This window comes from Mesocricetus auratus, unplaced genomic scaffold (genome assembly GCF_017639785.1).
Source record: "Mesocricetus auratus isolate SY011 unplaced genomic scaffold, BCM_Maur_2.0 Super-Scaffold_100007, whole genome shotgun sequence".
In the NCBI taxonomy this organism is placed as follows: domain Eukaryota; kingdom Metazoa; phylum Chordata; class Mammalia; order Rodentia; family Cricetidae; genus Mesocricetus; species Mesocricetus auratus.
The window spans coordinates 63,390,266-63,417,186 of record NW_024429191.1 but is presented as its reverse complement, the minus strand read 5'-3'; the positions used below and the strand labels follow the sequence as shown (position 1 = coordinate 63,417,186).

At 40.7% G+C, this 26,921-nt stretch overlaps 1 protein-coding gene across 2 annotated transcripts in view; it reads left to right on the top strand.

The window, feature by feature from the left end:
• Window positions 1-9,230: 9,230 nt before the first annotated feature.
• The window catches only part of Usp32 (ubiquitin specific peptidase 32), a 123,023-nt gene continuing 105,332 nt past the window's right edge, over window positions 9,231-26,921 (top strand). For both annotated transcript variants that reach the window (XM_040749385.1, XM_040749383.1), the window contains exon 1: window positions 9,231-9,356. In XM_040749385.1, coding sequence (XP_040605319.1) covers window positions 9,299-9,356 — 58 coding nt within the window. In that variant the 5' untranslated portion in view covers window positions 9,231-9,298. The remainder of the gene's footprint in view (window positions 9,357-26,921) is intronic.

The following is a 26,921-nucleotide window of genomic DNA, read 5'->3' as shown; positions in this document are numbered from 1 at the left end:
AGATGGCATCAAGCCGCAGTTCTCTGAGACATGGTGAGTGACAAAATGGAGATCTGAAGAACCACTCTCACAAGCACCTCTAGCTGGATTGGAGGCTGGAGAGCACTGGGCTTGTCCTGTGGGGAGGACTGACATTCATTCATGTAGGCTGCTGGGCTTACCTTTGGGGTAAGGGTTTTGTTTCTCTTTTCCTAGGCAGGCAGCTGTACAGATGGAGCCTTATGCTGTTTACTTTTTGCTGAGTAGCCCTGTTTTTTCTCTGACACTTTTTAGCTGTCCTATCCCTTTGTGAGTTTTCAATAAGCTTCCTCACTTTCTCTTTGGAATGGTCTGTTCTTTATTAACCTGTTTTTCTCATTCCCTGTATCGAATGAAGTTGGCTTCTAATTTGCCATCTTGCCAGAAATCTCCTTGAATTTTTTAGGTGACAGTACTTTAGATGTAAGAGTAATGATGTCAGAATAAACAGTCCCCCAACCCTCCATGTACCAGAGTCACACTATATAGCCTGAATTGGTTTCAAGTTCAACTGGTAGCTCAGATTTGCCTCAAAACTTTGCTACTCTTATCTTTGCCTCCTGAATGCTAGGATTACAGGAATGGGCTACTATGCCCAGATTTAGAATAATCAACTTTGAAAGAAACTATAAATCGACTAGGTAGTCATCAAGAGCCTTTTAAGGATACTAAACATTCATAAAATGATGTGGGGTTTTATTTTTGTTTTTGTTGTATTTTGAGACAGGGTTTCTCTGTGTAGCCAGGATGTTCTGGAACTCGCTCTGTAGACCAGGCTGGCCTCAAACTCAGAGATCCACCTGCCTCTGCCTCCCGAGTGCTGGGATTAAAGGGGGGGCCACCACCGCCAGGCTCCACAGTCTCTCTTTACAAGGAGGATAATAAGCTTCTTTCTCCTACAATTCGACAATTTCATTATAAACTAAAGGAAGATTCAATTTGTTTTTACTATTGTAGGTAATTAAGAGTATTGAAGGGGCTGGAGAGATGGCTCAGTGGTTAAAAGCATTGACTGCTCTTACAGAGGATCCATGTTCAATTCTCAGCACCTACATGGCAGCTTACTACTGTCTAACTTCAAGATCTGACACCCACACACAGATATCCATGCAGGCAAAACACCAATACACATAAAATAATAATAAAAAAATATTAGCACTCAGGAGGCAGAGGTAGGCAGATCTGTGAGTTTGAGACCAGCCTGGTCTACAAGAGCTAGTTCCAGAACAGCCTCCAAAGCCACAGAGAAACCCTGTCTCGAACCTTCCCTCAAAAAAAAAAAAAAAAAAAAGAGTATTGAAAAATTAAGTTTCAACTTGGCCAAATTTCTAGTCTTCTAGAACTGCTCCAAAAAGGGATCTGTCTTTTGCACACATTTTTTTTGTTTGTTTTTAGAGACAAGGTCTGTCTGTCAAGACAGGGTTTCTTCGTGCAGCATTGGAGCCTGTCCTGGAACACACTCTGTAGACCAGGCTGGCCTGGAACTCTCAGAAATCTGCCTGCCTCTGCCTCCAGAGTGCTGGGATTAAAGGCATGCACCACCACCACCTGGCTAAAAGAATTTTTTATTTGGAAAGAATTTTGGCTTACAGGAGAGATGCAAGAGAACAATCGAAAGAATATAAGTTCAGATTCAATACCCATTAACATTTTCCTCCATTTGTTTCACCATTTGAGTTCTCTCTGGGTATATGTTTATATGTATGTATCAGAGGTCTAACACATTATTTCTTCTGATTTTTCTTGATTAAAGCAGTCACAAAATTCTACTCATGCCCCAGGGGTGAAAGATAATCTCTATAAATCTAACTTCACAGAACATATAAAGATCTGTGTAAAAACATTTTTCCAGATTATTTTAAGGTGTGTTGCATAATGTCTCTTTCCCCTATATAAAGTCAGTATATATTTATTAATAGCAGGTGTTTGGTCAAAATCATTCAGGAAGAGTACCTGAGATGCCTCAGTCACTCCTGGATCTAATCTAGATGCTTATAGCTTCTAGACCCCAAACCCAAACCTGATACACTAATGAGTTTTGGAAGAGTGGTTAATGTTTCTTGCTTGGGAGAGGTTTTCAAATTACTATGACCAGAAGGTGAATTTTTTTTTTTGTTTTTTAGACAAGGTTTCTCTGTCACTTTGGAGGCTGTCCTGGAACTAACTCTTGTAGACCAGGCTAGCCTAGAACTCACAGAGATCCACCTGCCTCTGCCTCTGGAGTACTGGGAATAAAGGTGTGTGTCACTACTGCCTGGCAGGGTGGATTGTTAATAACAGTATTTGTGGAGATGATTTCTCCTCCCCTTGAACCTTGGCAAACTTTCTGATTATTTTAATGACTAGACTGTAGCAGAAATAATGCTGGGTTAACAACGGAAACTAAGTCTTAAAGGCAATAAATTAGCTAGGTGGCTGTGCTCGACTTTAATCCCAGCACTAGGGAGGCAGAGACAGGTGGATCTCTGTGAGTTCAAGACCACCTGGTCTACAAGAGCTGGTTCCAGGACACCCCCCAAATCGACAGAGAAACTATGTCTGGAAAAAACAACAAAACAAAACAAAAAAAAACAACCCACAAACCAAAACAAACAAAAAAATCAAAACTCTACTCAAAATCTCAACTTGAATGTCTAACAGGTATCTCAGCTATAACTGATGAGCTCATGACCTTGGACTATAAACTTTCTCTTCCTCTTGTCTTCCTTACTTCAGTAGCAATCTTATCCCTCAAGTAACTGACACCATCAGCTTTGGAATAATCATTGAATATTCACCCACCCCAATCTATACTCTACAGACACATTCATTTGGCGTTATGTGCATGTTTGTGTTCATGCACAGAGGCCAATATGTGTCCTCTATCACTCTCTGCCTATTCCTTTGAGGCAGGGTCTCTCTCAGTACTTGGGGCTCACTTTCTTAGTTAGGCTGGAAGCCAGTAAGCTCTGGTAACTCTTGTCTCTACCGATCTGAGTTGGAGTCACAGGTTTGCACATGGCACCTGGCTTAGTTTGTGGGTACTTGTGCAGCGTGGAGAGGAGGAGAGGAGGAGAGAGATTTCAATAGCATCCCAGTTTCCAAAGAGAGAGAACCAAAGTCATTTAAGGAGGATTTGCTGATATCCATTTCCCTTGCTGCAGCCACACTTGCTTCTTTGTTGGTTATCCTGTCAAGGATGTTGCCTCATTGCCTTCCCTTGGCTATCTCAGAACTGTTCACTTGTCTCCTTCACACTTTTTTCAATTTCCCATCCTATTTTACACTGTAACCTTCATTTCAACCCTTCCTATCTTCTCTTCAATTTTTCTCCATAGAATTTAACTGACTTCCTAACCACTATCAATTTTCTATGACCTTTTTACTACTATAGTGTAAAATCCATGAGAACATGGGAAGTTTTACCTTGCTCAGTTCTAACAAATAGTAGGCATGAATAAAAAGCTGATTTATTTGTCCTGTAAGAGTCACATCCAGCAGACTTTCCTCCCTTACCCAACTCTCTGGTTTGAACTAATACCTTTCATGCCTGTAGGTTCCCACATTATCATATACTTATCTTGGTTATAGTAATTCCAAGGACAAACAAAACAAAACAACAACACACACAAACATCTTCTGAGGCTGATGAGACGGTTCATGGGGTAAGGTCTTACCACCAAGCCTGACAACTTGTTTGATCTTAGGAATTCACATGTTAGAAGGAAAGACTTGAGCCGGGCGTTGGTGGCGCACGCCTTTAATCCCAGCACTTGGGAGGCAGAGGCAGGCGGATCTCTGTGAGTTCGAGACCAGCCTGGACTACCAAGCGAGTTCCAGGACAGCCTCCAAAGCCACAGAGAAACCCTGTCTCGAAAACAAAAACAAAAACAAAAACAAAAAAAAAAAGAAAGACTTGATTCTAGAACGTTGTTTCCTGACTGCAACAGGCTCACCTGGACCACCATGGAAGGCATGTGTGCATGCACCTTCACACACACTCACACACACATGCACACACACACACACACCAAACCCTTTTTGTATTCACTATGATTTGTCACACAAAAGCAATGAGTTGTTTTCAACGTTTATACTAAATGTTAGGGCTGTGAGAAAATGTTGAGTAGGTACAAGTGAAAGATTGGCCAACATCCTCTTTTCTATATTAATTTCCTTCCCTTTTCTAGGAAACCCACATGTGATTCTCTCCTTTACCTCTATCAGAGTACTAGAACTTTAACAGGATTGACAAATGATTTTTTCTCTAAATGCTATTTTTCTAGCTTTTAGAGTCCAGTGATTTTTCCTGCCTTCACTTCTACTGAAATTACCTAATACTTTGCAAATCATAACACAACTACTGTCTGCTAAATAGCTATTTGTAGGCAGGAACATATGTCTCAGAATTGTGTGTGTGTGTGATCACACCATATGTGTATAGGTGCTAACAGAGGTTAGAAGGCATCAAATACCCTGGAGCTGGAGTTATAGGCAGGTTGAGTTCCAGATCCTCCTACCTTGATCTGTCATGTGCTGGTATTTTACAGGTGTGGCATATTCCACAGCACAATTGTTACTGAACAAGAAGAGATTCAGAGTCTAGAAAGGAAAGATAATTGAAAAAACGAAATAAATGTATTGGCATTTTATGCCTGTTTAAAAGAATTACAATCTAGCCAGGCGGTGGTAGCGCATGCCTTTAATCCCAGCACTTGGGAGGCAGAGGCAGGCGGATCTCTGTGAGTTCGAGGCTGGGCTGGACCGATAGCCTCCAAAACAATACAGAGAAACCCTGTCTCGTAAAAACAAAAACAACAACAACAAAAAAGAATTACAATCTAAAAACAATTAGGATGATTTTGTAAAAAAAAAACCACAAAACCCTGATACAGGAATGGATGACATAAAAACCTCAAAGTTCAAGGGGTGTTCGTGTCTCATACTTTTAATCCCAGTGCTTAGGAGGCAGAGGCAGGTGGATGTCTGAGCTTGAGGCCAGCCTGGTCTACAAAGTGAATTCCAGGACATCCAGGAGAAACCCTGTCTTGAAAAGCTAAAAAACAAACTAACTAACATAAAAAGAAACAAAAAAAAACCCCCAGAAGTTCAGTATATAGACTATGAAAGATATATGGAAAAGAATACAATATTACATACTTGGAAGACACTGTGTGCAAGCATGGCAAACTAGACTTTAGGGAGTGAGACTGGGTGAAGCAGAGAGTTTACATTGTAGACACTTGAGTACCTATTGAAAACAATTTTTTTTTGGAAGCAGTTTCTTACCATTTATCCCTGGCTGGCCTGAAACTTGGAGTTCTGCATGTTTTTGCCTCTTGAGTGTTGGGGTTAAAGGTGTGCGCTACCACACTGGGTAGAAAGCATTTTTTCTTTGAAATGTATTATTTGCATAAAATAGCTTAAGGTGATGTACTGCAAATATAATACAGGCTTCTTCATCTTCAAATTGTGTAAACTATAAGATAACAAGGCCCTAAGGCTGAAAATCAATTCACTTACTGGATAGTCAGACTTCATAGGGCAATAGTCTCTTTTTATGGCAGTCAAATTACTACAGATTGGGTGTTGGTCTATCCCTCATTAATTTATCTCTAGAGTAGCTATGCTTCTTTGGCAAGAACTAAGATGACTCTGACCTCTTCTTATGTTATTTGTCCAGAAATACAAACTAAAGAACATTGTTATTCAGATTGCCCACTCAGAAGCAGAAATGGCACACCAAACCCCCATGCTTTCAACCTTTGTATGGATAACCTCTTCACAGGCATGTAATTAAAGCTAAAGGAATGGTTTCCTAAGTGCAACCTACTGCTTAAAGTGAGGAAGCTGGCCAACTCCTCACTAGAGTAAGTGAAACTGGAGAAGCTAGACGATTAATAGAATTCTTTCAGCACAGTGACAAGTAGACTTTGCATTTTCTGCATCATCAAACATAAGTCTTGTATCAATTTTAAGTTATAGGGAGATGTTTAACATTTGGCTGCATGACTTGTGATACAAACCAGAGGCAGGTTCTTAGCTTAACATTTACAATTCTCATCAGACATAACCATCCTTCTCACTACCTTCTTCAATAATATGGGTAATTTAACTCAGATAAAGGAGAAATAGTACTTCATACTTTGCTATCTCAATTCCTAATTTTTAGGAGGGTTTAATCCATGATGAAATCTTCGATGGAATGAAACATTATGATCCTAGGGGGAAGCCAAGCCTGAAACTTAAGAACAAACCCTTTTTTATATTTTGCGTTTTGGGACAGGGCATTGCTATGTAATACAGATTTGCCTTGAATTTTGTGATTCTCTTGCCTCTGTGGCCCAGGTACTCAGATTACAAGTGCGAGCCACCACTCCCAGGTAATGACAAATTCTTGGAAGTTCCTGTGTGATAGCAATACTTAAACTTTAGTAGGTTTTAAATCTAGTTTTCCCTGATATTTTTGTGATAATCATGAGACAAATTCCAACATCAGTCCCATCTTTCAAGTGGGACAGTGCCATAGGGAAGAAAATAATTTGCTACAAATCCACTGACAATCAACTAGGCAGGCCAGATGGTGGTGAACGCCTTTAGTCTCAGCACTTGGGAGGCAGAGGCAGACTGATCTCTGTGAGTTTGAGACCAGTCTGGTCTACAGAGTGAGTTCCAGGATAGGCTCCAAAGCTACAGAGAATTTCTGTCTCAAAAAAATTAAAAAATTAAAAAAATCAACTGGGCAGTTAAATACTCAGGCCCGTCCCTCATATTGTGAGAACATTTTTACACACTATTTGGAAAAGTAGTAATGCATACTGTATCTTGCATCTGAACTCTTAAGGGTTTTTTTGTTCCTCATAGCTGAAATCTTGCTTTAGACTTTTTCCTTTAGAATTACCTAATTCAAGGCCAGATGTTGGTGACACACACCTTTAATTCCAGCACTCAGGAGGCAGAGACAGGCCTACAGAGTGAGTTCTAGGACAGGCTCCAAAGCAATACAGAGAAACCCTGTCTTGAAAAACCAAAAAAAAAAAAAAAAAAACCCAAAACAACCAAAAACAACAACAAAATCCCTAAAAACCAAAACTTGATGCAGAACTCATGCTTTGCAGGATGACTGTTTTGACTGAAGACACACTGAACTGATGACATGGAAATTAAAGGGTTTGGAATATATATCCCTAACCTCCTGATTCATGGGCTTTTAGTAATACAGCTAATCTCAGGTCTTAAATGAACTGCCTCAGAGAACTGGAAAGGGCAGTGCTGTGACTAATGCGTCCATGCTGTTGATCTGGTCCACCAAGAAAGGTAAGTAGAGAAACACCTTTCTCTGGCAGGGCATGTGACAATTAGTCGGTCTCAGGAACCAAAATCCTTTTGCTGGCCATAAATTATTTAATTGGCACCTCGAGTCTACTCTAATCCAAAAAGTTGTTTTCAATGTTGTTTCCTTATTGAGAAGCTTCATCTTACAACTTTCATGGTGAAGATAGATACAAACTAGAATCAAAATGGGAACCAGGTATAGCATATATGTTTATAGTATCTGGAAGCAGAAGCAGGAGGCAGGTCACCAAGTCCCAGCACAGCCAGTTGCTAGTTACATAAGAATTGGTCTCACTCCCCAAAAGGAAATAAAAAAATTCTATTGTATTTATACACTACATTTTGTTTAGTAACTTATGACATTTGATTTTTTTTTTTAAGACAGGGTTTCTCTGGGTAGCCTTTGTTGGCGTCAAACAGAGATCCACCTGCCTCTGCCTCTCAAATCCTGGGATTAAAGGCATGTGCCAAAACCTCCTGGGTATTTTAACATTTTGACTATTGTATATACTATTGCTACAAATGAGTGCACAGATAGCTAGCTGTTCTTTTGGAATTGCTGGACCTTATGGGAAAATCTAACATGCTACAACATAACGAGACACATTAAGTGAAATAGGCCAGTCTTAGGAGAAATGCGGTTTGATTTACGTGGTTACCATGAACTGGTGTGAGGAAAGACTAACATTACTGTTGAGTGAATGTCCCAGTTCTTTGCTAGTAGAAGTAGTCCTGAAGATAAAGTGCTAAGGCTACGTAACGATGCAAATGTACTCAGTGCTACTGAATTCACACTGTAAACAATAAATATATATTCTTTGTAAGCAAGCTACTCTGTCTTGAACTGTCTCATTTCTGAAGGAGGGCAAGTGTTGGGCTGAAGCAAAGTAAGTAACTTGTACATGAAGGAGGTAGGGTGTGGTGGTGCTCTTTGTGCAACCAGTACACGGGAGGCTGAGGCATGCGAATCGCCAAGTTCGAAGCCAGCCTGGGCTACAAAGAATCTTCAGTATCCAATCCAACCCAACCAAAGCAACACGTCCAAAAAAAAACTGGGTGGGGAGACAGGTTCAGCGGGAAGAAGGTGGGCCGACATAGTGGCTGGGCCTAAGACCGTGAAAAGAAGGCAGTCGGGACCGGAGAACGGGAAGGCGCAGAAAAGACGTGACTCGATTTGCCCTGTCATTAGGGTCCATCTACTACACAGTATCTTCTCAGAGAAGCCTTGAGAGTCTTATTTTCCACTTCTGCCAAAACCCCCCTGAACATCAGGGTTTCCCGGCCGCCGGTCTTTTGTCTCCCGCATCGCTTTCCTCAGAGCCCTGCACCCTAACATTCTCCGAGTCTCCCAAGGTGGGTCTCGGCCGCCGCAGCACCAACCGTCACCGCTCCGGCCCCGCCCGTCAAGCGTCAGGGCGTGGGGGCGGGAAGAACCGTCCTCGGACGCCCCGGAAGTCACTGCTCTCCTCTCCCGCTGAGCGTCGCGATTCGAGGCCTACGATTGGCGGGAAGACGAAGATGACGCACTACGTTCGGCGTGACGGCCCCGCCGCTGCGCTCCCGCGCGCTCCTAGCGTGGGGTAGGGCGGAGCGTGGCCCCGGGCGGCCATTACCCGGAACAGTCCTGGGCCTCGGGTCAGGTGACCCACGGCGGGGCTGGCGGGAGGGGGGCCGAGGGGAGGGGAGGAGAAGTGAGGAGAGAAGCGAAGGGAGGAGAGAGAGAGGAGAAGGGCGGAGTAGGAGGGAGGGGCAGGGGGCGGGGTGGGAGCGGGTCACGTGACTCGGCATGGAGGAGGCGGCGGCAGCGGTCGGGAGGAGTCGCCGGGGCAGAAGCCGCACTTGTTAGTGTTGGGGGAGGAGGGGGCCGGGGACGCCGACACCGTCAGCCGGCGACGCCGCGAAGAAGGCGGGAGGGGGGTGGGGGCGAAACCAGGCTCCGACCCCCGGCCGAGGGGATGAAGGGAGCATGGGCGCCAAGGAGTCACGGATCGGATTCCTCAGCTACGAGGAGGCGCTGAGGAGAGGTGAGGGGGAGGGGTCGAGCGAGCTGCGGGGAGGCCAGCGCCGGGCGCCCGGGGGTGGGTGGCCCGGAGGGAGGGAGGGAGGGAGGGCAGGCAGGGTCGACTGGGGCGTGGGGTGCCTGGCGGAGGACGGGAGGCCAGCCGTGGGAATATTGAGGGCTGGGAGGTGGAGTGGGGAGCGGTGTTTGGGAATTGGGGCGCTAGGGGAGGGGGCGAAGCCTTCTCAGTGACGGGGTACCGGGCGCTGGCTGGCCATTCGATACTCTCTGGTGGCGTTGTTATCTTGTCTAGGTCCAGGGAAGCCCTATCCATCGCTTCTTGGATGGTTCAGTCCTTCCTTCCAGGCCCCCCACTCATCCTTCAGTGCCATTTTCTCCGATCACTCATTAAAAACAAAAAAATCCTAGTCTGGTTCCTAACAGCTTTGACTGGAGAGGAGAAGGCGGCTGCAGAGCGTTCTTTTTGCTCCTGGAAGTCTTTTCCTATTAGGGAACCTCTGGTTTTTCCCAGGGTTTTTGCCGCTCTACTGAGGGCGATGACTATCCTTCCATTTACTCCCGCCACCTCTCACCCCTCCAGCGGTTGACTTTGATAAGAAAGACCCGAAATGAAGTTGTGTTTAAGGTGAGACGAGACTAGACAGCTGGTGTTGCCATAAGACCTTGTCTTAGGTTTCCTCCCCTCGGACATTCATCAGACGGGTTTAGTGCACTTGGTTCCCAGTTCTTACCCTCTCGTTCCCCTAAAATGGCATGCAGAAATCGAGCATTGTGATACCGTGTTACATCCCCCTTCAGAGACTGGCCTTGCTGTCAGTTCTAGCCTGCTGCTGCTATTGGCTCTGATTCACATTGTGTTGTTAACAGCCCCAACCCCCTACCACTTACTCTTGATACTGTTGTCCCTGATCACTAAAGCTCATGCTAACTGGAAGTGTCTTGCACAGTTTATGGCCGGAATGTGACTTAATTTTTCATGACTGAGATTTGAGTGTGTGTTTATGTGGTGCTTGTATTTATTTTCGACATCTAATGGGTTTTCTTGGTAAGAACTAAAAAACATTAAGCAGATTAGAGACTAGACATTATTGTTAACAGATTTCTAAGACAAAAAAAATCAGTCATGCACCAGGTGGTTTTCGTAGCTTGGGATAGAAAACGAAAATAGACGAAAAGACATTTTAAAGTGAGGATATAGAAGTGAGAGCTAGTTCATATACAAGGAAAATTATGAGTTCACTGGACCCACTTCCTAATAAGTAGATAGTAAGATACTGAATTGTAGTTGCATCAATTTAGGACTGAGCAGAATAGCAAAAATAAGCCTTTTAGTGGTGTCTCCTTCCCAACAGTATGATGATTTCTTTTTTTTTTTTTTTTTTTTTTTCGAGACAGGGTTTCTCTGTGGCTTTGGAGCCTGTCCTGGAACTAGCTCTTGTAGACCAGGCTGGTCTCAAACTCACAAGAGATCCTCCTGCCTCTGCCTCCAGAGTGCTGGGATTAAAGGCATGCACAACCACCGCCCAGCTGATGATTGTTCTTAAGCACAATCTTAGTTCAACTTTTTCTCCCTGTTTCAGTATGAGAAATATTCCAAATTCTTGATGTATTTCCAACCCAAGTAGACCAGTCATTTCCTGAATGCTGTTGAACTTGACAGGTCTGGGGGCAGTTAGTCAATGGCTTACATGGCATGAAATAGGGCACAGTCAAATTGATTTACAGCTGCAAGGTTCAGAAGTGTTTCTAAGTTTAAGGGTGTGAATACCAGTGATATACCTGGTGTTAAGAAATTCTAAAATTAAACATGCCAGCTCTTGATGATTTGTTTTATGTCAAGTTAAGATTTACATTGTGTTACCTTGTTTTTTGAGATAGTGTTTTTTTTATGTGTAGCCCTGGCTGTTCTGGAACTCACTTTGTAGACCAGGCTGGCTTTGAATTTAGAGAGTCACTTGCCTCTGCCTCCCAAGTGCTTCGATTAAAGGTATGGGCTACCATGTCCAGCAAGATTGTATGTTTTAAAATATAAGTGAAATTGTAACATTTAAAAATGACCTGGTGAAAAGTTTTCCTTTAATTTGTTATGAAACATGTCTGTGGATTTAAAATGCATATTTGAAGAAGTAAAGTATGTAAATAATGTGTTTGTTTTTGACAGTTTTGCTACAGGGATATTTAACCTAAAGAGGAGCAAGTTGATGAAGTAGTTTCTAAGTGTAAACAAGGTGTGTTTATAACAGGAGACTGTACATTCAAATCAGACATCAGGCTTCAAGTTAAGCTACAGAAAGGAAGATTTTTTTTTTGTTTTTTTTGTTTTTTTTTTTTCGAGACAGGGTTCCTCTGTGGCTTTGGAGGCTGTCCTGGAACTAGCTCTTATAGACCAGGCTGGTCTCAAACTCACAAAGATCCGCCTGCCTCTGCCTCCCGAGTGCTGGGATTAAAGGCGTGCGCCACCAATGCCCGGCGAAAGGAAGATTTTTTATAGAGCCTTTTCTGGGTCTACAGGATGGTTTGGGAACCTTTTGGGGCTCCTGAGTAAATAGGTCCGAATACCTGCATCAATTTTATCTGTTTACTTTGTATAAGGTAAGTTGGGCCAGATAGGATTTGATAAGTAAAAAACTAGCTTTGGCTGGGCAATGGTGGCGCACACCTTAAATCTCAGTGCTCTGAGGCAGAGGCAGGTGTAAGTTTGGGGCCAGCTTGGTCTATAGAGCAAGTTCCAGGATAGCTAGGGCTACACAGAGAAATCCTGTCTTGAAAAACCTGGGGAAAAAAAAGAAAAGAAAAACCAAGCATGATAGAACTATTGGACCCTTTGGCTTTAATTTAAATGATTGAGCACTGTCTACTGCTTATCAATAATTACACAGCATTATAAAAGAAGTCTGTTGTGTTACCACAAACCAGAAATTGCAGGCAGTTTTATCTAGCAAAGTGGGAGCTTGAAATGCAGTGTTATGTTAGTGACAGATAACACTGAACCTGAGTGAAAGGGCAGTCTAGTTTATGTTTGAGGAGCTAGAAATTAGGATGAATTTTAGGCTTATATCCTATTTTTGTTGGACTGCCAGTTATTTTAACTTTTACTTTTCTGAAAGTATGTAGCTGTAAACATTTTTTGGGAAGATGTGTTAGTGGTAGGTTTTTTTTGTTTTTGCTTGTATAGTAAATACCTTGGGTAATAAACAAGAGGCTTGACTCTTTGTTGAAATATTTCTATTTGTATGTGTTTGCTTGCCATAGTGTATATATGGAGGCACAGGACAATTTTGACTCAGTTCTTATTCAACCATAGGGATCTAAGGGATTGAACTCGGGTATCAGCTTGGTTGTGAGCACTGTTAGCCTCTGATTCATCTCACTGGCCTAGCTTAACTTTCTTTTATTTTTAAAGAATTCATGTTTTGACTAGGGAATTATGCCTATTTTCATGGGTACTAAACATTTTAATAACTGACAGCTCTTTATTTTTTACCATGTTACATCAGTTTGTAACGTGTGTGTGTGTGTGTGTGTGTGTGTGTGTGTGTGATGTGTATGTATGTATTTTTTTTTAGACAGGATCTCATTTTGTCCTATAGCTCACTATATAGACTAGACTGGCCTTGAACTCATAGATCTGCCTGCCTTTGCCTCTGTTTTGAATGCTGGTATTATAGCTTGTATATTCTGTTTGTTCTTGTACACACACACACACACACACACACACTCTCTCTCTCTCTCTCTCTCTCTCTCTCTCTCTCTCTCTCTCTCTCTCTCTCTCTCTCTCTCTCAGATAGGCTTCAGGATAACCTCAGGTGTGAATCTTCCTCAGGTGTCATTCACCTATGTCTTTCACCAGTTTGGGACTCAGTGATTAGGTCAGTTAATCAAAAGTCCCAGCAGTATTTCCTGTATCCACTTTCCCAGCACTGGGATTATCAGCACAGGCTACCATGTATAGCTTCTTTTTTTTGTTGTTTTGTTTTTGTTTTTTTGAGACAGGGTTTCTCTGTGCTTTGGAAGCTGTCCTGGAACTAGCTCTTGTAGACCAGGCTGGCCTCGAACTCACAAAGAACTGCCTGCCTCTGCCTCCCGAGTGCTGGGATTAAAGGCGTGCGCCACCAACGCCCGGCCTCCCTTATAAGTTAACGTGCCCATTGGTACTACATTGTTCTGGTCTTTTTTGTGCAGTCATTTCCAGGAGAGCTTGTTTGGTAGCAGACTTGCTAGCATATTTGCATTTACAGTCCTTCCATTCCCTCTTCCTTGATGGTTCCTGAGTCATGGATGCAGAAGCTGTGATGTATACATTGGGGCTGGACTCCTCTTGATCTATTGATCTCTGTATTGTGTTCATTTGTGGTCTCCATTTGCTTCTTTGATGGAGGTGTGTAGCTACACCTATCCAGGAAAGGTGGCTCAGCACAGTCACATTTTAATGTTCCTTTGCTCATTCATTCAATTAAAAAATGTTTCTTAGGGCTGGAGAGATGGCTTAGAGGTTAAGAGCACTGCCTGCTCTTCCAGAGGTCCTGAGTTCAATTCCCAGCAACCACATGGTGGTTCACAACCATCTGTAATGAGATTTGATGCCCTCTTCTGGCCTGCAGTCATACAGATATATGCTGTATACATAATAAATAAATAAATAAATGTTAAAAAAATGTTTCTTAAACTAAGCTCTGGTTAAAAATAAGGCAGAGAGAAAACAGCTAACTAAGTCACTCTCTGTAGGATCAAATAGCCTGGGTCAGTAATTTTCACTAAATTGGGTATGCAGGATATCCATAAGGAATATGTACATAACTATTAGATAATATTTACATATTTCATTTAAAAACTGTTGATATAGTTCGTCTCCCTCCCTTCCTTCCCTCCTTCCTTCCTTTCTTTTTTTCTTTCTTTTGAGACTGGGTTTCTCTGTGTAGCTGTGGCTTTCCTGGAACTCACCTGCTTCTGCCTCTTGAGATCTGGGATTAAATGCATGTGCCATCACTGCCTGGCTTGATATAGTATCTTTATTTCAAATATCAATGTTGTGAGTACTATAGAAATGTAGAATGTGGGTGAGTGGCCATGATGGCTTGGACGCACCCTTGCATTGTACTCATTTCCTGGTATGTGCTCAATAGTCATTTGTTAAAGAATTTACTTTCCTAGTCTCATAGCAGTAGTATTTATAGACAGAATGATTTAGCGTCTGTCTAGATGACCTATACCACTACTTTTGGCATACAAACCACCAACTTCTAAACCATAAGTAAAAAACCTTGACTTGGAATAGTTGGAAGTTCCAACTAAGCATGCAGTAGTTGAAGTTCCCAGCTAAGATTTTGCTTGTCAAACTTCTCAGTGTTAATACTAAAATTTCATTAGATTTATACTACCTGTGATAAAATGGTAGTACATCATTTTGTATGGGAAAACTAGGGGCTGGAGAGATGGATGCTCACTGGTTAAGAGCACTAGCCGCTCTTCCAGAGGACTTAGGAGTGTGTGAGTGACAAAGAGGGGATAAATTCACTGATAAATCTCGGAGCTCGCTGGGCGGTGGTGGCGCACGCCTTTAATCCCAGCACTCGGGAGGCAGAGGCAGGCGGATCTCTTGTGAGTTCGAGGTCAGGCTGGACCGACAGCCTCCAAAACAATACAGAGAAACCTTGTCTCGTAAAACCAAAAAAAAAAAAAATCTCGGAGCTTAGAGCATGAACAGAGTGTTGTGATGTCACTTGCTGTTCAGTAACCTTCCCATTTACCATACTGGACAGCTATTGTTTGCTTTTTTTATTGTTGTTGTTACTGTTATTTGTAGTCTGTCTTAGAGTTTAGTGAGATTTTGCAGAGAAAGCACTCAGTGTTGCTTTCAAAAATGATGGGCAGTTTAGAGTTGGGATTATGATGCCTGACCAATAGCCAGACACTGTCTCATGAGATTTTTGGAACTAGATCAAAGGAGAAGTTAGGGAATTTATAATTATTGCGGTAACCATAAAAAATCTGCTGTCACTGTACAAGTAGAGATAAGGACTGGCAGTTTGGAAATTGTAATATTAAGTAGCTGCAATGGTCAAGGGATTTTTTACTTATAGATTAGAAGTTGATGGTTTGAACACCAGGTGTGTACAGACCTGTAATAGCACTCAGGAGGCTGGGACAGAAGGTTCCAAGTTCAACGTCAGCTTGGCTCATACAAGCAAGATTCTGTTTCGGGCAACGACAGTTTCATGGTCTATATTGGTATTTAAAAGACAAGGTGAGACTGACAGTTTTTTCATACTGTATCTAGGAAGCATGATTTCTCTTTTCATGACTTATTTATGCTCCTGCTTTTGACGTTTGGGCCTCTGGTATTTGTGTGAATTGATTGAGCTATTCCATCCATTTTCTGAATCCAATCAGTGTGGGCATTTACAGTTAGTGGTAGGTAGTTAATTATTGACACAGAAGCCTAGTAAAGCCGAGTTCTTTAGTATGTACGATTATAATTAGAGGCACAAATGTTCTAAGACCTATGTGTTCAGAAATAACCAGCATTCAAGCCCTGCTCTTAACACCTTTCTTTTTTTGTTGTTTTTTGGTTTTGGTTTTTTGAGATAGGGTTTCTCTGAAGCTTTGGATCCTTTCCTGGAACCCGCTCAGTAAATCAAGCTGGTTTCAGAGAGATGGCCTGCCTCTGCCTCCAGAGTGCTGGAACTAAAGTTGTATGCCACCACTGCCTGACCTAACACTTTTCTTTATTAGAATTTAATAATCAATAACATGAAACTTCCAAATTTACCAGTGGTTTTGTGTAATATGTTTCTTGCGTTCCTGGATACTAAATTTCTTTTAAACAAAAATAATAAATTGAGGTTTTACAGTGGAGGTTTTATAGCTTCTTTTCCATTTCTGTAAAGAAGGTGATTGTTTAGTTATATCTGTGAAAAAGCTTTTTAATTCTTTTTTTTTTTTTTTTTGTGGTGTGCTAGGATTGAACTTGACCTTTCAGATCTGGGCAAGTGCTGTACCACTGAGTTACATCCCAGCGCTTGCTTTTTGAGACAGGCTTTCACTAAGTTGCTAGGGCTGCCTAATTGCCTGAACCTTCTGAAGTATGGTATTACTGGTGTGTGCCATGATGTCTGGCAGAATAAGCCTTTTAATATTCACTGTGGTTGACTTTTGATAATAAAGTTTGAAAGGTTCTGGAGAAATTTCCTTTGTGGAAAGGATTCTTTTATTAAAATAGGTCTCTTTTGCTGGGCACTGGTGGCACACACCTTTAATCCCAGCATTCGGGGGCAGAGGCTGATGGATCTCTTGAGTTCAAGGCCAGCCTGGTCTACAGAGACAGTTCTAGGACAGGCTCCAAAGCTAGAGAAACCCTGTCTCAAAAAACAAAAACAAACAAAAAAGGCCTCTTTTAGTCTTACTCGTGACTATAAATGGCACCACTGTCCCCATCCCGTTGTTTATGGTCAAAATATAGACACACTCATGTTTAGTTCCTCCCTGCTCATCTTGTCATCCTGTTCATTTGGTGTCTTGTCTGTTAATTTCTGCCCAGCTTTCCTACCTCTATCTCTGCTCTAGTCCAAGCTGGTACTGTTTTGCTAAAGTACACAATAACCATTATGCTCTTAAAATCCAAGTCTTGAAATTCCTTCCCTCCTGCCACTTTTTTTTTTCCTTTTTAAAGATAGGGTCTTGCTATGTATCCCAGTTTTGAATTCTGCTTCAGTGTTAGGATTATAGTCTTGCACCACAATGCCAGGTCATAAGTTCTTTATTTAAAGCCTGTTTGTTATTACTTTAGGGGAAAATTGTACCCCTTATAATCTGTAAGGCCCCTAATTATTCTACTTGAAACTCTAGCCTATCTGTACCCTTCCCCCATTTAATTTTTTTTTTTTTTGGAGACATAGTCTTACTTTGAATCCATGGCTGGTCTGGAACTCTTATAGTAGGCTGATCTTGAACTCACAGAGATCTTCCTGCCTTTGCCTCCTGTGCTGGGAGTAAAGGTGTTTGTTCACTGTCACTTTTGGCCCTACTACTTTCCCTTTCATTTATAAGTAGTAGTCACACGGTTTTTTGTTGTTGTTCTGGCTTGCTGCATTTACATTTATCACTGTCAGATAGGAAAGGCTGTTTACTTTAGTAATTTGTTTTGAAACGTGGTTTTATGTCACCCAAGATGGCCTCTTTGAGGATGACGTTGGATTTCTGTACTTTCTCGCTTTTTTAAAATAAGAGGTGAGAATTCTTCTGGGTTGTTTGATTTTATTTCTTTGAGACACATTTTTTTTTCCTGTGTAGCTCTAGCAGTCCTGGAACTTCCCCCACCCCACCCCATCCTTTGGTTTTTTTTTTTGAGACAGGGTTTCTCTGTATTGTTTTGGAGACTGTCCTGGGACTTGCTCTTGTAGACTAGACTGGTCTACCTCTGCCTCCTGAGTGCTGGGATTAGAGACATGCACCAACACCTCCCAGCCCAGTTTTTTTTTTTTTTTGAGTGAGAAGTTTTATTAGAAAGGGGAGGAGGGGGAAGGGAAGAGAAAAGAGGTAAAGAGACACAGAGAGAGGACAGAAGAGAAGAGGGAGACAGGAAAAGTCCTGTCTGCCCCAGGTGATCAGCAAGAAAGCCAGCCCAGTTTTTTTAAAAAGAGTTATTTAGTTTATGTATATAAATGTTCTGTCTGCATGTACATCTATCTGCACACCAGAAGAGGCCATCTGATCCCATGAGATTGAAGATTGTTGTGAGCCACCATTTGGGTGCTGAGAATTGAACTCAGGACCTCTGAAAGAACAGACAGTACTCTTAATTGCTGAGCCATCTCTTTAGCCCTGTTTCTTAATTTGGTCTTTGCCTTTGTAGTTCATTTTTTAAATTATTTTTTTTAGTGTGCGTTGTGTTTTGTCTGCATGTAAGTCTGTGTGAGGGTGTTGGATGCTGGAGTTAAAGAAGGTTGTGATTTGCTATATGGGTGCTGGGAATTGAACCTGGGTCCTCTGAAAGAACAGTCAATGCTCTTAACCGCTGAGCCATCTCTTCAGCCCACCTTTGTAATTCAAAATGATACATTTATTGATCTAATTATGAAGATTCAGCCATTGTACTGTACCACTCTCTCAGATTCTTCCTATCCTCCTATTTTTGTCATCTTCCTATTTTTGTCATCTTTATATATATTGTATTTTTGTTAGATCAGTGTCATCATGTATAAAAGTGGGCCTTTATTGGTGTTCTTCAGAGTTACGCAGTTTAACTTACAGAATTACTTTTCCTTTACACTTAAATGCCTTTTAAATACTTCCTTAATTAATTGTCTTGTTTTTTTCTTTATTGAAGTTTCTCTTTACTGTAATTCAATCCCCCCAAATTCCACATGTTCACATCATCATTGACAAATACCTTTATTTATTGTAACCACTGGACTGTTCCCATGTGTTCCAAATGCCTTTATACTTGGAATATAGCTGCTGTGCTATCCTGGGGTCTTCCTTCACCAAATTCCTGGAGTTTGTCTTTACTTTCTTTAGTTGTATCTTCTGTTTTGTGTATCCTCTAGTTCTTTCTTGATGCATTCAGTGGTAGAGCTACTTTGGTTTTTTGAGACAGGGTTTCTCTGTGTAGCCCTGGCTATCTTGGAACTCTAGGCCAGACTGACCTTGAGTTTACAGAGATCCATCTTCCTCTGCTTCCGGAGTGCTGGGATTAAAGGCATGAGCTACCACCACCTGACTAGAATTTACTTGATAGCTTTCTGGAAAAGATGTGTAGGAGGTAAAGTTTTTTGTTTTTAATGTGTATGGATAGCCTGCCTACATGTATGTCCTTGAGCGATGTGTGTGTCTATGGTACACATGAAGACCAAAGAGAATGTTGGATCCCCTGGAACTGTAGTTACAGACAATTGTGAGGCACCATGTGGTGGGTGCTGGAAATTGAACCTTGGTCCCCTGCAGGGGCAGCCAGTGTTCCTGTTTTGATCCATTTTTCCAACCCCAAGAGGTAAGGTTTTGTTGTTTTATGACTTGCCTGGGACCATATGTATCTCAATAAAAAACCAAAATCCTCCCTCCTTCCCAAAAGACAGCCTTATATTTATTTTTGTGAATGTATACACTTGATAGCATCTAGCTTTTATACTATATTTTTCATGAATTCTGAAATTAACCATTGTTAATTCATTTGTTGTAAGGACCAATGTGTTGCTGGTTTAGAGACTATAAAAGTTAAAAGGAGTTTTTGTTTGTTCGTTTGTTTTGTGACAGGATTTCTCTGTAATAGTCTGTAATAGTCCTAGATATCCTCGAATTCACTCGATAGATCAGGCTGGCTTCAAATTTACAGAACTCTGCCTGCTTCTGCCTGCAACTGCTGTAGTTCTCCAAGTTTGAAATTACAGTATTGGGAAACTAAGACAGGAAGATCTAGTGTTTGAGACTATGCCTGGGCAACATAGATTCTGTCTCAATTACAACCAACAAAATTGGGCCATGAGATGGTTGAGTGGAAAAATATCTGCTGCCAAGCCTGAAGACCTGCATTTGTTCTCTGGGACCCACAGTGTGGAATGAGAGAACTGATTCTCTAAAATTATCTTCTGATTTACATACATGTGCTATAGCACACACATACACAAAACAAGTAAAATGCAATAATTAAAATCATTTATATTATATAGTCAGTTGATTTGCATAGTAGTATGGGATTGAATAAAAGATCTTGTAATCTGAGGCCATTCAAAGTTATAGTAATCAAAGAGAAAAATTACTATTATCCTATACTGACTTCTAAAAGTTTTTGAAAGCATTAAGAATGGTGGTGCACACCTTTAATCCCAGCACTGGGGAGGCAAAGGCCTGTGGATCTCTGTGAGTTCAAGACCAGCCTACAAGAGCTAGTGCCAGGACATTCTCCAAAGCCATACAGAAACCCTGTCTTGAGCCTCCCCCCCAAAAAAAGAATGGTTACAAATGTATAGGGAAATTAATACTGTTTTTAGAGTATAATGTACTTGAAAATATCAGAATTAAAGTGTTTTATTAAAAAAATCTGTTGATAATGTAAATACTGCTTGGGGTTTTGCTTTTTGTTATTTTTGTTTTTTAAGGCAAGGTCTCATTGTGGTGATCCAGGCATGCCTGGAACTGACTATAGATTCTAGGCTGTCCTGGAACAAGTAATATATTTCAGTTTCCCCAGCACTGAGACTGAGTTACCATATCTGATTTGTGTTCATTTGTCTTGAAATCTAAAATAATATGTATTGTCTTTTCTATCTTGATGGATTTCCATGTACCTTCCTATATTTTGATTAGCTTCTAAGATTAATTTTTCTGTTTTTATTTTATGTGTATGGATGCTTTGCCTGCATGTGTATAATGTGTACCATGTGTGTGCCTGATGCCTGAGGAGTCCAGAAGAAGGTGTCAGACACCTTAGAACTGGAGTTACACATTGTTTTGGGTGCTGGAAATCAAACCAGTTCCTCTGGAAGAGCAGCCAGTACTCTTAATCACTGAGCCTTCTCTCTTGTTCCAAGCTCTTTAGATTGTCTTATTTTCACCTTCAGTGTTGCAAAATACTTGAGAGTTCCTTTAATGTTGTTTGTGCCAGCACTGCCACCTTTTGTCACCTTCATTCTTTCCCACCTTCTTTTGCTCTAACCACAGAACTCACTTACATCAATATACTTTCACTAAGTTCCTCTGGCTGTATACTAAGAGTCTTTGGAAAGGCAGCAATTCAGCATTCCTATGCTCAAGTTATTTTTTCCAAATCTCTCTTTATATTCAATTCAGACTGATCATTATCAGTTTCTTGGCTGCATATTCATGTTTGTTGGGCTGTTCCCTTTTTATTTTAAAATTATATTTATTTGTTTGGTTGTGTGTGTGTGTGGGCTACCTGTATATGCGTGGAATACAGAGGACAGCTTGTAGGAACCTGTTCCGTTCTTCCACCAGTCTTGTGAGTGGCACATTAACCCACTGAGGAATGCTTGCCCTTCTCTTTGATTTTTGAGGTAGAGTTACTCACTGACTACCTGTTTTTATCTCCCCAGTGGTGGATTTATAAGCCTGTGCCATCCCATAGCAGGTTGTCACCTGATCTCCTTAGGCTCTCTAGGACATACCCCCTTACCTCTTTCTCTCTCTCTCTCTCTCTTTTTTTTTTTTTTTTTATGAGACAGGGTTTCTCTGTATTGTTTTGGAGGCTGTCGGTCCAGCCTGGCCTCAAACTCACAGAGATCCACCTGCCTCTGCCTCCCGAGTGCTGGGATTAAAGGCGTGCGCCACCGAGTGCTGGGATTAAAGGCGTGCGCCACCACCGCCTGGCTACCCCCTTCCCTATCATACATAGACATATACAGTAGTAATAAAAATTTTTTTTGATGAGAATCTGTTTTCTAATCTTCCTTGGCATTTTCCTGTCCCTTCTGAGGAGACAATTGTATATTTTTATAGTTGAACTTTGATGTTTGATATTGCTTCTATTTAGATGAGATGTTGACTTATCACTTAGAAGCATAAGAATATAGCTTTCATTTCTCTTTATTCTGTGCTACTTCCGTTTTCCTTTAACAATAGTGGCATGGTAGTTTTAGTTTTAAGTATTCAGTGTTTACCTTATGACCATGTATATGGCATATGTATATGTAATTCACACCCAAAGTTATATAGCAAGCTATGATTACTTTATAGTTCATCTTTTCCCTGGAAATAATATTTGTTGTTTTATTTGCTTTTGTTTAGTATTCTTATGTCAAACCTAAAATTTGTTAACTTGCTCATAGATCCTTTCAAGACTAGCAGATGTTCCCTGGCCCAATGGTTTCTCATGATTTGTAATCCCAGCACTTAGGAGACAGAGACAGGCAGATCTCTATGAGTTGTGGTCAGCCTGTTTTACATAGCCAATTCCAGGCCAAGTTATATAGTTAAGACTTTGTCTCAAAACAACAATAACAACAACAACAACAAAAAATAAACACCAGAAAAAACATAAACACTTTCCCCAAAAATTTCATTTACTTTTATATGCATTGGTGTTTTGCCTGCATTTGTATCTGTGTGAGTGTGTTGGGTCCCCTGGAACTGTGAGTTACAGATAGTTGTGAGTTGCCATATGAGTGCTGGGAATTGAACCTGGGTCCTCTGGAAGAGCAGCCCAGTGCTTTTAACTGTTGAGCCATCTCTCCATCCCTTACATACTAGTTCTTATTATGCAACATGTATTCTGTGACCTTTTGTTTGCTTGTTTATTTGAGATAGGGTGCTATATAATTCAGGCTGTCCTAGAATTTAATGTGGTTGAGAATGGTCATGAATTTCTAATCTTTTTGGCTCCACCTTCAAAGTGCTGAGTGAAATAAGTGTCTTTCACCAGATCTAGATATAAATTGCTTTCATCTATATATAGTTTTGCACCAGAAAGTTGTTTTTCTCAGAGAAACTTGGCATTGCATAACCTCAAGTCCATACTTCCTTATTTTAATTATTTTGTTCTGCTTTGGTTATTTGTAAAGTGTTTATACATTTTTACTTTATTTAAAGTACTATTTTTTTTTTTTTGAGGCATGGTATCACTGCGCAGCACTGGCTGGCTTGGAACTTGCTATGTAGACCAGACTGACCTCAAACTTTGTTTTTGTTTTTTGTTTTTTTTTCGAGACAGGGTTTCTCTGTGGCTTTGGAGGCTATCCTGGAACTAGCTCTTGTAGACCAGGCTGGCCTCGAACTCACAGAGATCCGCCTGCCTCTGCCTCCCGAGTGCTGGGATTAAAGGCGTGCGCCACCAACGCCCGGCTGACCTCAAACTTTAAAGGAGCCTCTGCGTCTTGAGTGCTGGGATTAAAGACTTGCGCCACCACAGGTAGTTTATACACTTTTGCTTTTATGTAATAGAACTTCAGAATGTTGCCATCTTGAGGTTGTGTGTAGAAGCATATATAGGTGTGAGGAAATTGTTGACAAGTACAGAATAGTATATGCAGCAAAGACTGTAAATCCCTGGACTGACTGTTTTTGATGGCAAGATTTAATTCCTGATTTTTTAAAATCTTTTTTAAAGCCATGTGTGATTTTATTCTTTCTTGTTTTGATCTGTTTGTGTGGAAATGAACACACCTATGTTTGTGTTCACTGTGGGCAGAAGAGGATGTTTAGTGTTCTGCTTTATCACTCTTAGCCTTATTCCTTTGAGATGGTCTTCTACTGAACCTGGAACTAAATTGAGGGCCATCCCCAGTGATCCTCTTATCTATCCAGCCCCCTTCTTGTAAACTTTAAGTTGTTGATTACTTATACTCATTTGTAGATTTTATAATACCTAATACAATATGCTTGATGTTTAGTTAATATACCATGACAAGAAAAAGTTTGTACATGTTTGTTAGATAGACTTTCATTTTTCTGTTATTTTCAATATATTGTTGTTTGAATCCTCACATGCACAGCCCAGATTTTGAGGGCCAACTGTATAGCATTACTATTAGATACTCAGATTTGGAGCTAGGAAGCAACATATAGTTTTAATTTTAAAATTGAGATTCAGTCATTTCTTATTTTTTACCAAGTCCTGATGTGGACTTAATACTCAAGCTTGGTTATCACATGAGCACATACAAAATAAGAAGAGATCAGTTTGACAGTGTCAGTGTGAATTTCCTTAAGGTAGGTAGACTTACTGATATCTGACTCCTATCCATGTGAATAATTCTTTCAAAATTGCTTTTGGTATCAAAAGTAGTAGTATATTGGTTATTTCATAAAAGCTTTTTTTAGAAGTTTTATATTAGTACTATTAATAGTTATAAGCCACTTTTTCCTGTCAAATATTAGATGTAGTGATTACAGAGACATAAGTTTTCCAAAGTTATTTCTTCTGAAATACTGTAGTGGTAAGAAGTGGTGGAGCACGCCTTTTATCCCAGCATTAGGAAGGCAGAGGCATGCAGATTTCTGTGAGTTTGAGGTATTCCTGGTCTGCAAAGCAAAACAAAACCAAAAAAAGAAATGAGACTATATATATATATTTATTGAGGCAGTTTCCCTGTGTAGCTTTGGTTGTGTTGGAAATCGCTCTATAGATCAGGCTGATCTCGAACTCAGTGAGATCTGATAGCCTCTTCTTCTCTAGTGCTTTGGGATTAAAGGTATGTGTCACCACCACATGGCAGTATATGTTTTCTTTTCATCAAGTTTACCAAGGAGGATGCTTATAAATTCTAGTTATTTCTATTTTGCATAGAAAGAATAATTCAAAATTTCATTAACATATTGTCTAATATTAATGACTGATATGTACTTTTATGTTGCTTTAAATTTCACAGATTTGTTATGAACCTTGTTATCCTTTCAACAAGGATCTTGGGTGAATTTTGAGAATTATAGGAAACATTCATGATTGCCAAACCAAAATTAGATACAAGGAATTAGCTTTAAGTTTGAAAATTGTGGGCTTAGCTAGCACAGTGTAAACAATTAGACCCTCTTTCCATAGTCATTGATGGAGATGTATCTGGCCGGTGTGATGATGCCCACCATTACATTAATTCCAGCACTCAGAAGCTATAGACAGCTGGGGCTACAAAGTGAAACTCTGGTCCCTGCTTCCTCAAAACTATGTATTGTCCTTTGTAGCTTTCTTTACAAAACTATGTAATTTTGAGTTGTATATAGATGATTATAACCATTGGGTTTTCTTGTCAAAGATCATAGTTAACAGTGAAGTTAATGGGAAAGGGGAATTTAGGGTAAATGACTTTTTTTTTTTGGTTTTTCAGACAGGGTTTCTCTGTGGCTTTGGAGGCTGTCCTGGAACTCGCTTGGTAGTCCAGGCTGGTCTCGAACTCACAGAGATCCGCCTGCCTCTGCCTCCCGAGTGCTGGGATTAAAGGCGTGGGCCACCAACGCCCGGCTGGGTAAATGACTTCTTAAAAATGAAATAGAAGGAAGGATATAAATGTGTGTAAATTCTTGCACAGACATCACAGATATACTTGCAGGCAAAACACCCATATACATAAAATAAAAAAATAGTTTAATAACATCTACAAAAAACCTATGAGAAAACTCCTAACTATATCTTTTTTCTTTTTAAATCTTTCATTTTCTTTCCCACAAATAGCATGTTTATTTCCTTGTTAGGTAGTAGACTTCATTATGGAAATCATTAACTGTTGTTTTATCTTTGGCACAGTGGCTGTGCCTTAATCTAATGCTATTTCAGCCTGCAGGTATGTCCAACCCACTTCCCAGAGTAGCTGTGAGTGAAGCCCATCACAAATTTGTAAATTTACTGTACAGTTATGTGTTCTTGTGGGGGAAAATGCTTGTGGTAACTGTATTGCACAATTTTTGAGTATGAACTTTGTAGGTGACCGCATTGTGTTGCAATGTCAAAAGTTTGGACACACCTGCTAAAGAATTAGATGTTTTGGTTGGGGGCGGGGTGTTGGGCATCAGTTCTAAATATTCAGTCAGGTGATTGTAGTTGTGTGGAAGAATAAGAACTATTGAAATGATAATGATTATTTCACAGTGTATGCATACTTGAAGAAAAGAGGAATTTCCAGAATAATGGTGTAACAGTGGCTGACTTGGAATAAGACTCAAAGTACTGACATTTTAAAAACTAGGATCATACTTTATCTTTGTAGCTCCCATGCATTCAACGTACTGTTGCCATTATGATTCGACAGATGCATTTACCTATTCCTTTTTTGCAGCATTTTATGTAGCTATGTAGGTTACCTTGAATGTATTTAGTTTACATCACCATCATCATCTTCTTCATTATTATTCTGTTTTTTTCTAAGGTTTCACTCTAGCCCAGGATGGCCTTGAACTCCTAATGTGTCTGCCTGTATCTCCCCAGTGCTAGGATGATAGGTATGCACCACCATGCCTGGCTTGAGTAACTTTTGTAACAGAAATGACTAGCCAACAAAATTGTGAAGTGCCCCTTTAAAAACAAACAAACAAAAAACCCAACAAGGTCTTACTATGTAGCCCTGCCTGTTCTGGAATTCATTATGTAGACCAGGTTGGCCTTGGACTTGTGAGCATTTGCATACTGGGTCTACAGTGTACTACCACACTCGGCTATGTATTTTCAAAAGAAGAAGTATCCTCTAAGGAAATCTTGGATTAAGTGAAGTCTTCACCAGTCCTGTGCTTGATTAATGAATTAAATATAAGAAACTGTATTCACTCTCCTATTATAAGGTAGTCTTTGTAAGATGTGTGTATATTGGCTTCTAAATGACTTCTGTGTAACTATGATAATAAGTCTCATTTGTAGATAACTATAATAAACATAGAAAATAGACGTACTTTATGCTTAGAGTAATACTAGGTCTAGATTAAACTGTAGTTAGTAAATGTGGCACAATTAACAGATAAACCTTTGCTCTTGCTCTTTAGTGTCATCTTCCCCCTCATCCCCTTGTATTAGTGGAGTGGAGCCCAGTACATACTAAGAATGCATTCTACCCCTGAGCCTCTCCTCCATCCAGAACTTTTGATCTGTGTGTGGTATTTTGCTGTATAGCCCAGGCTGGTCTTTAACTCCAGATCCTCT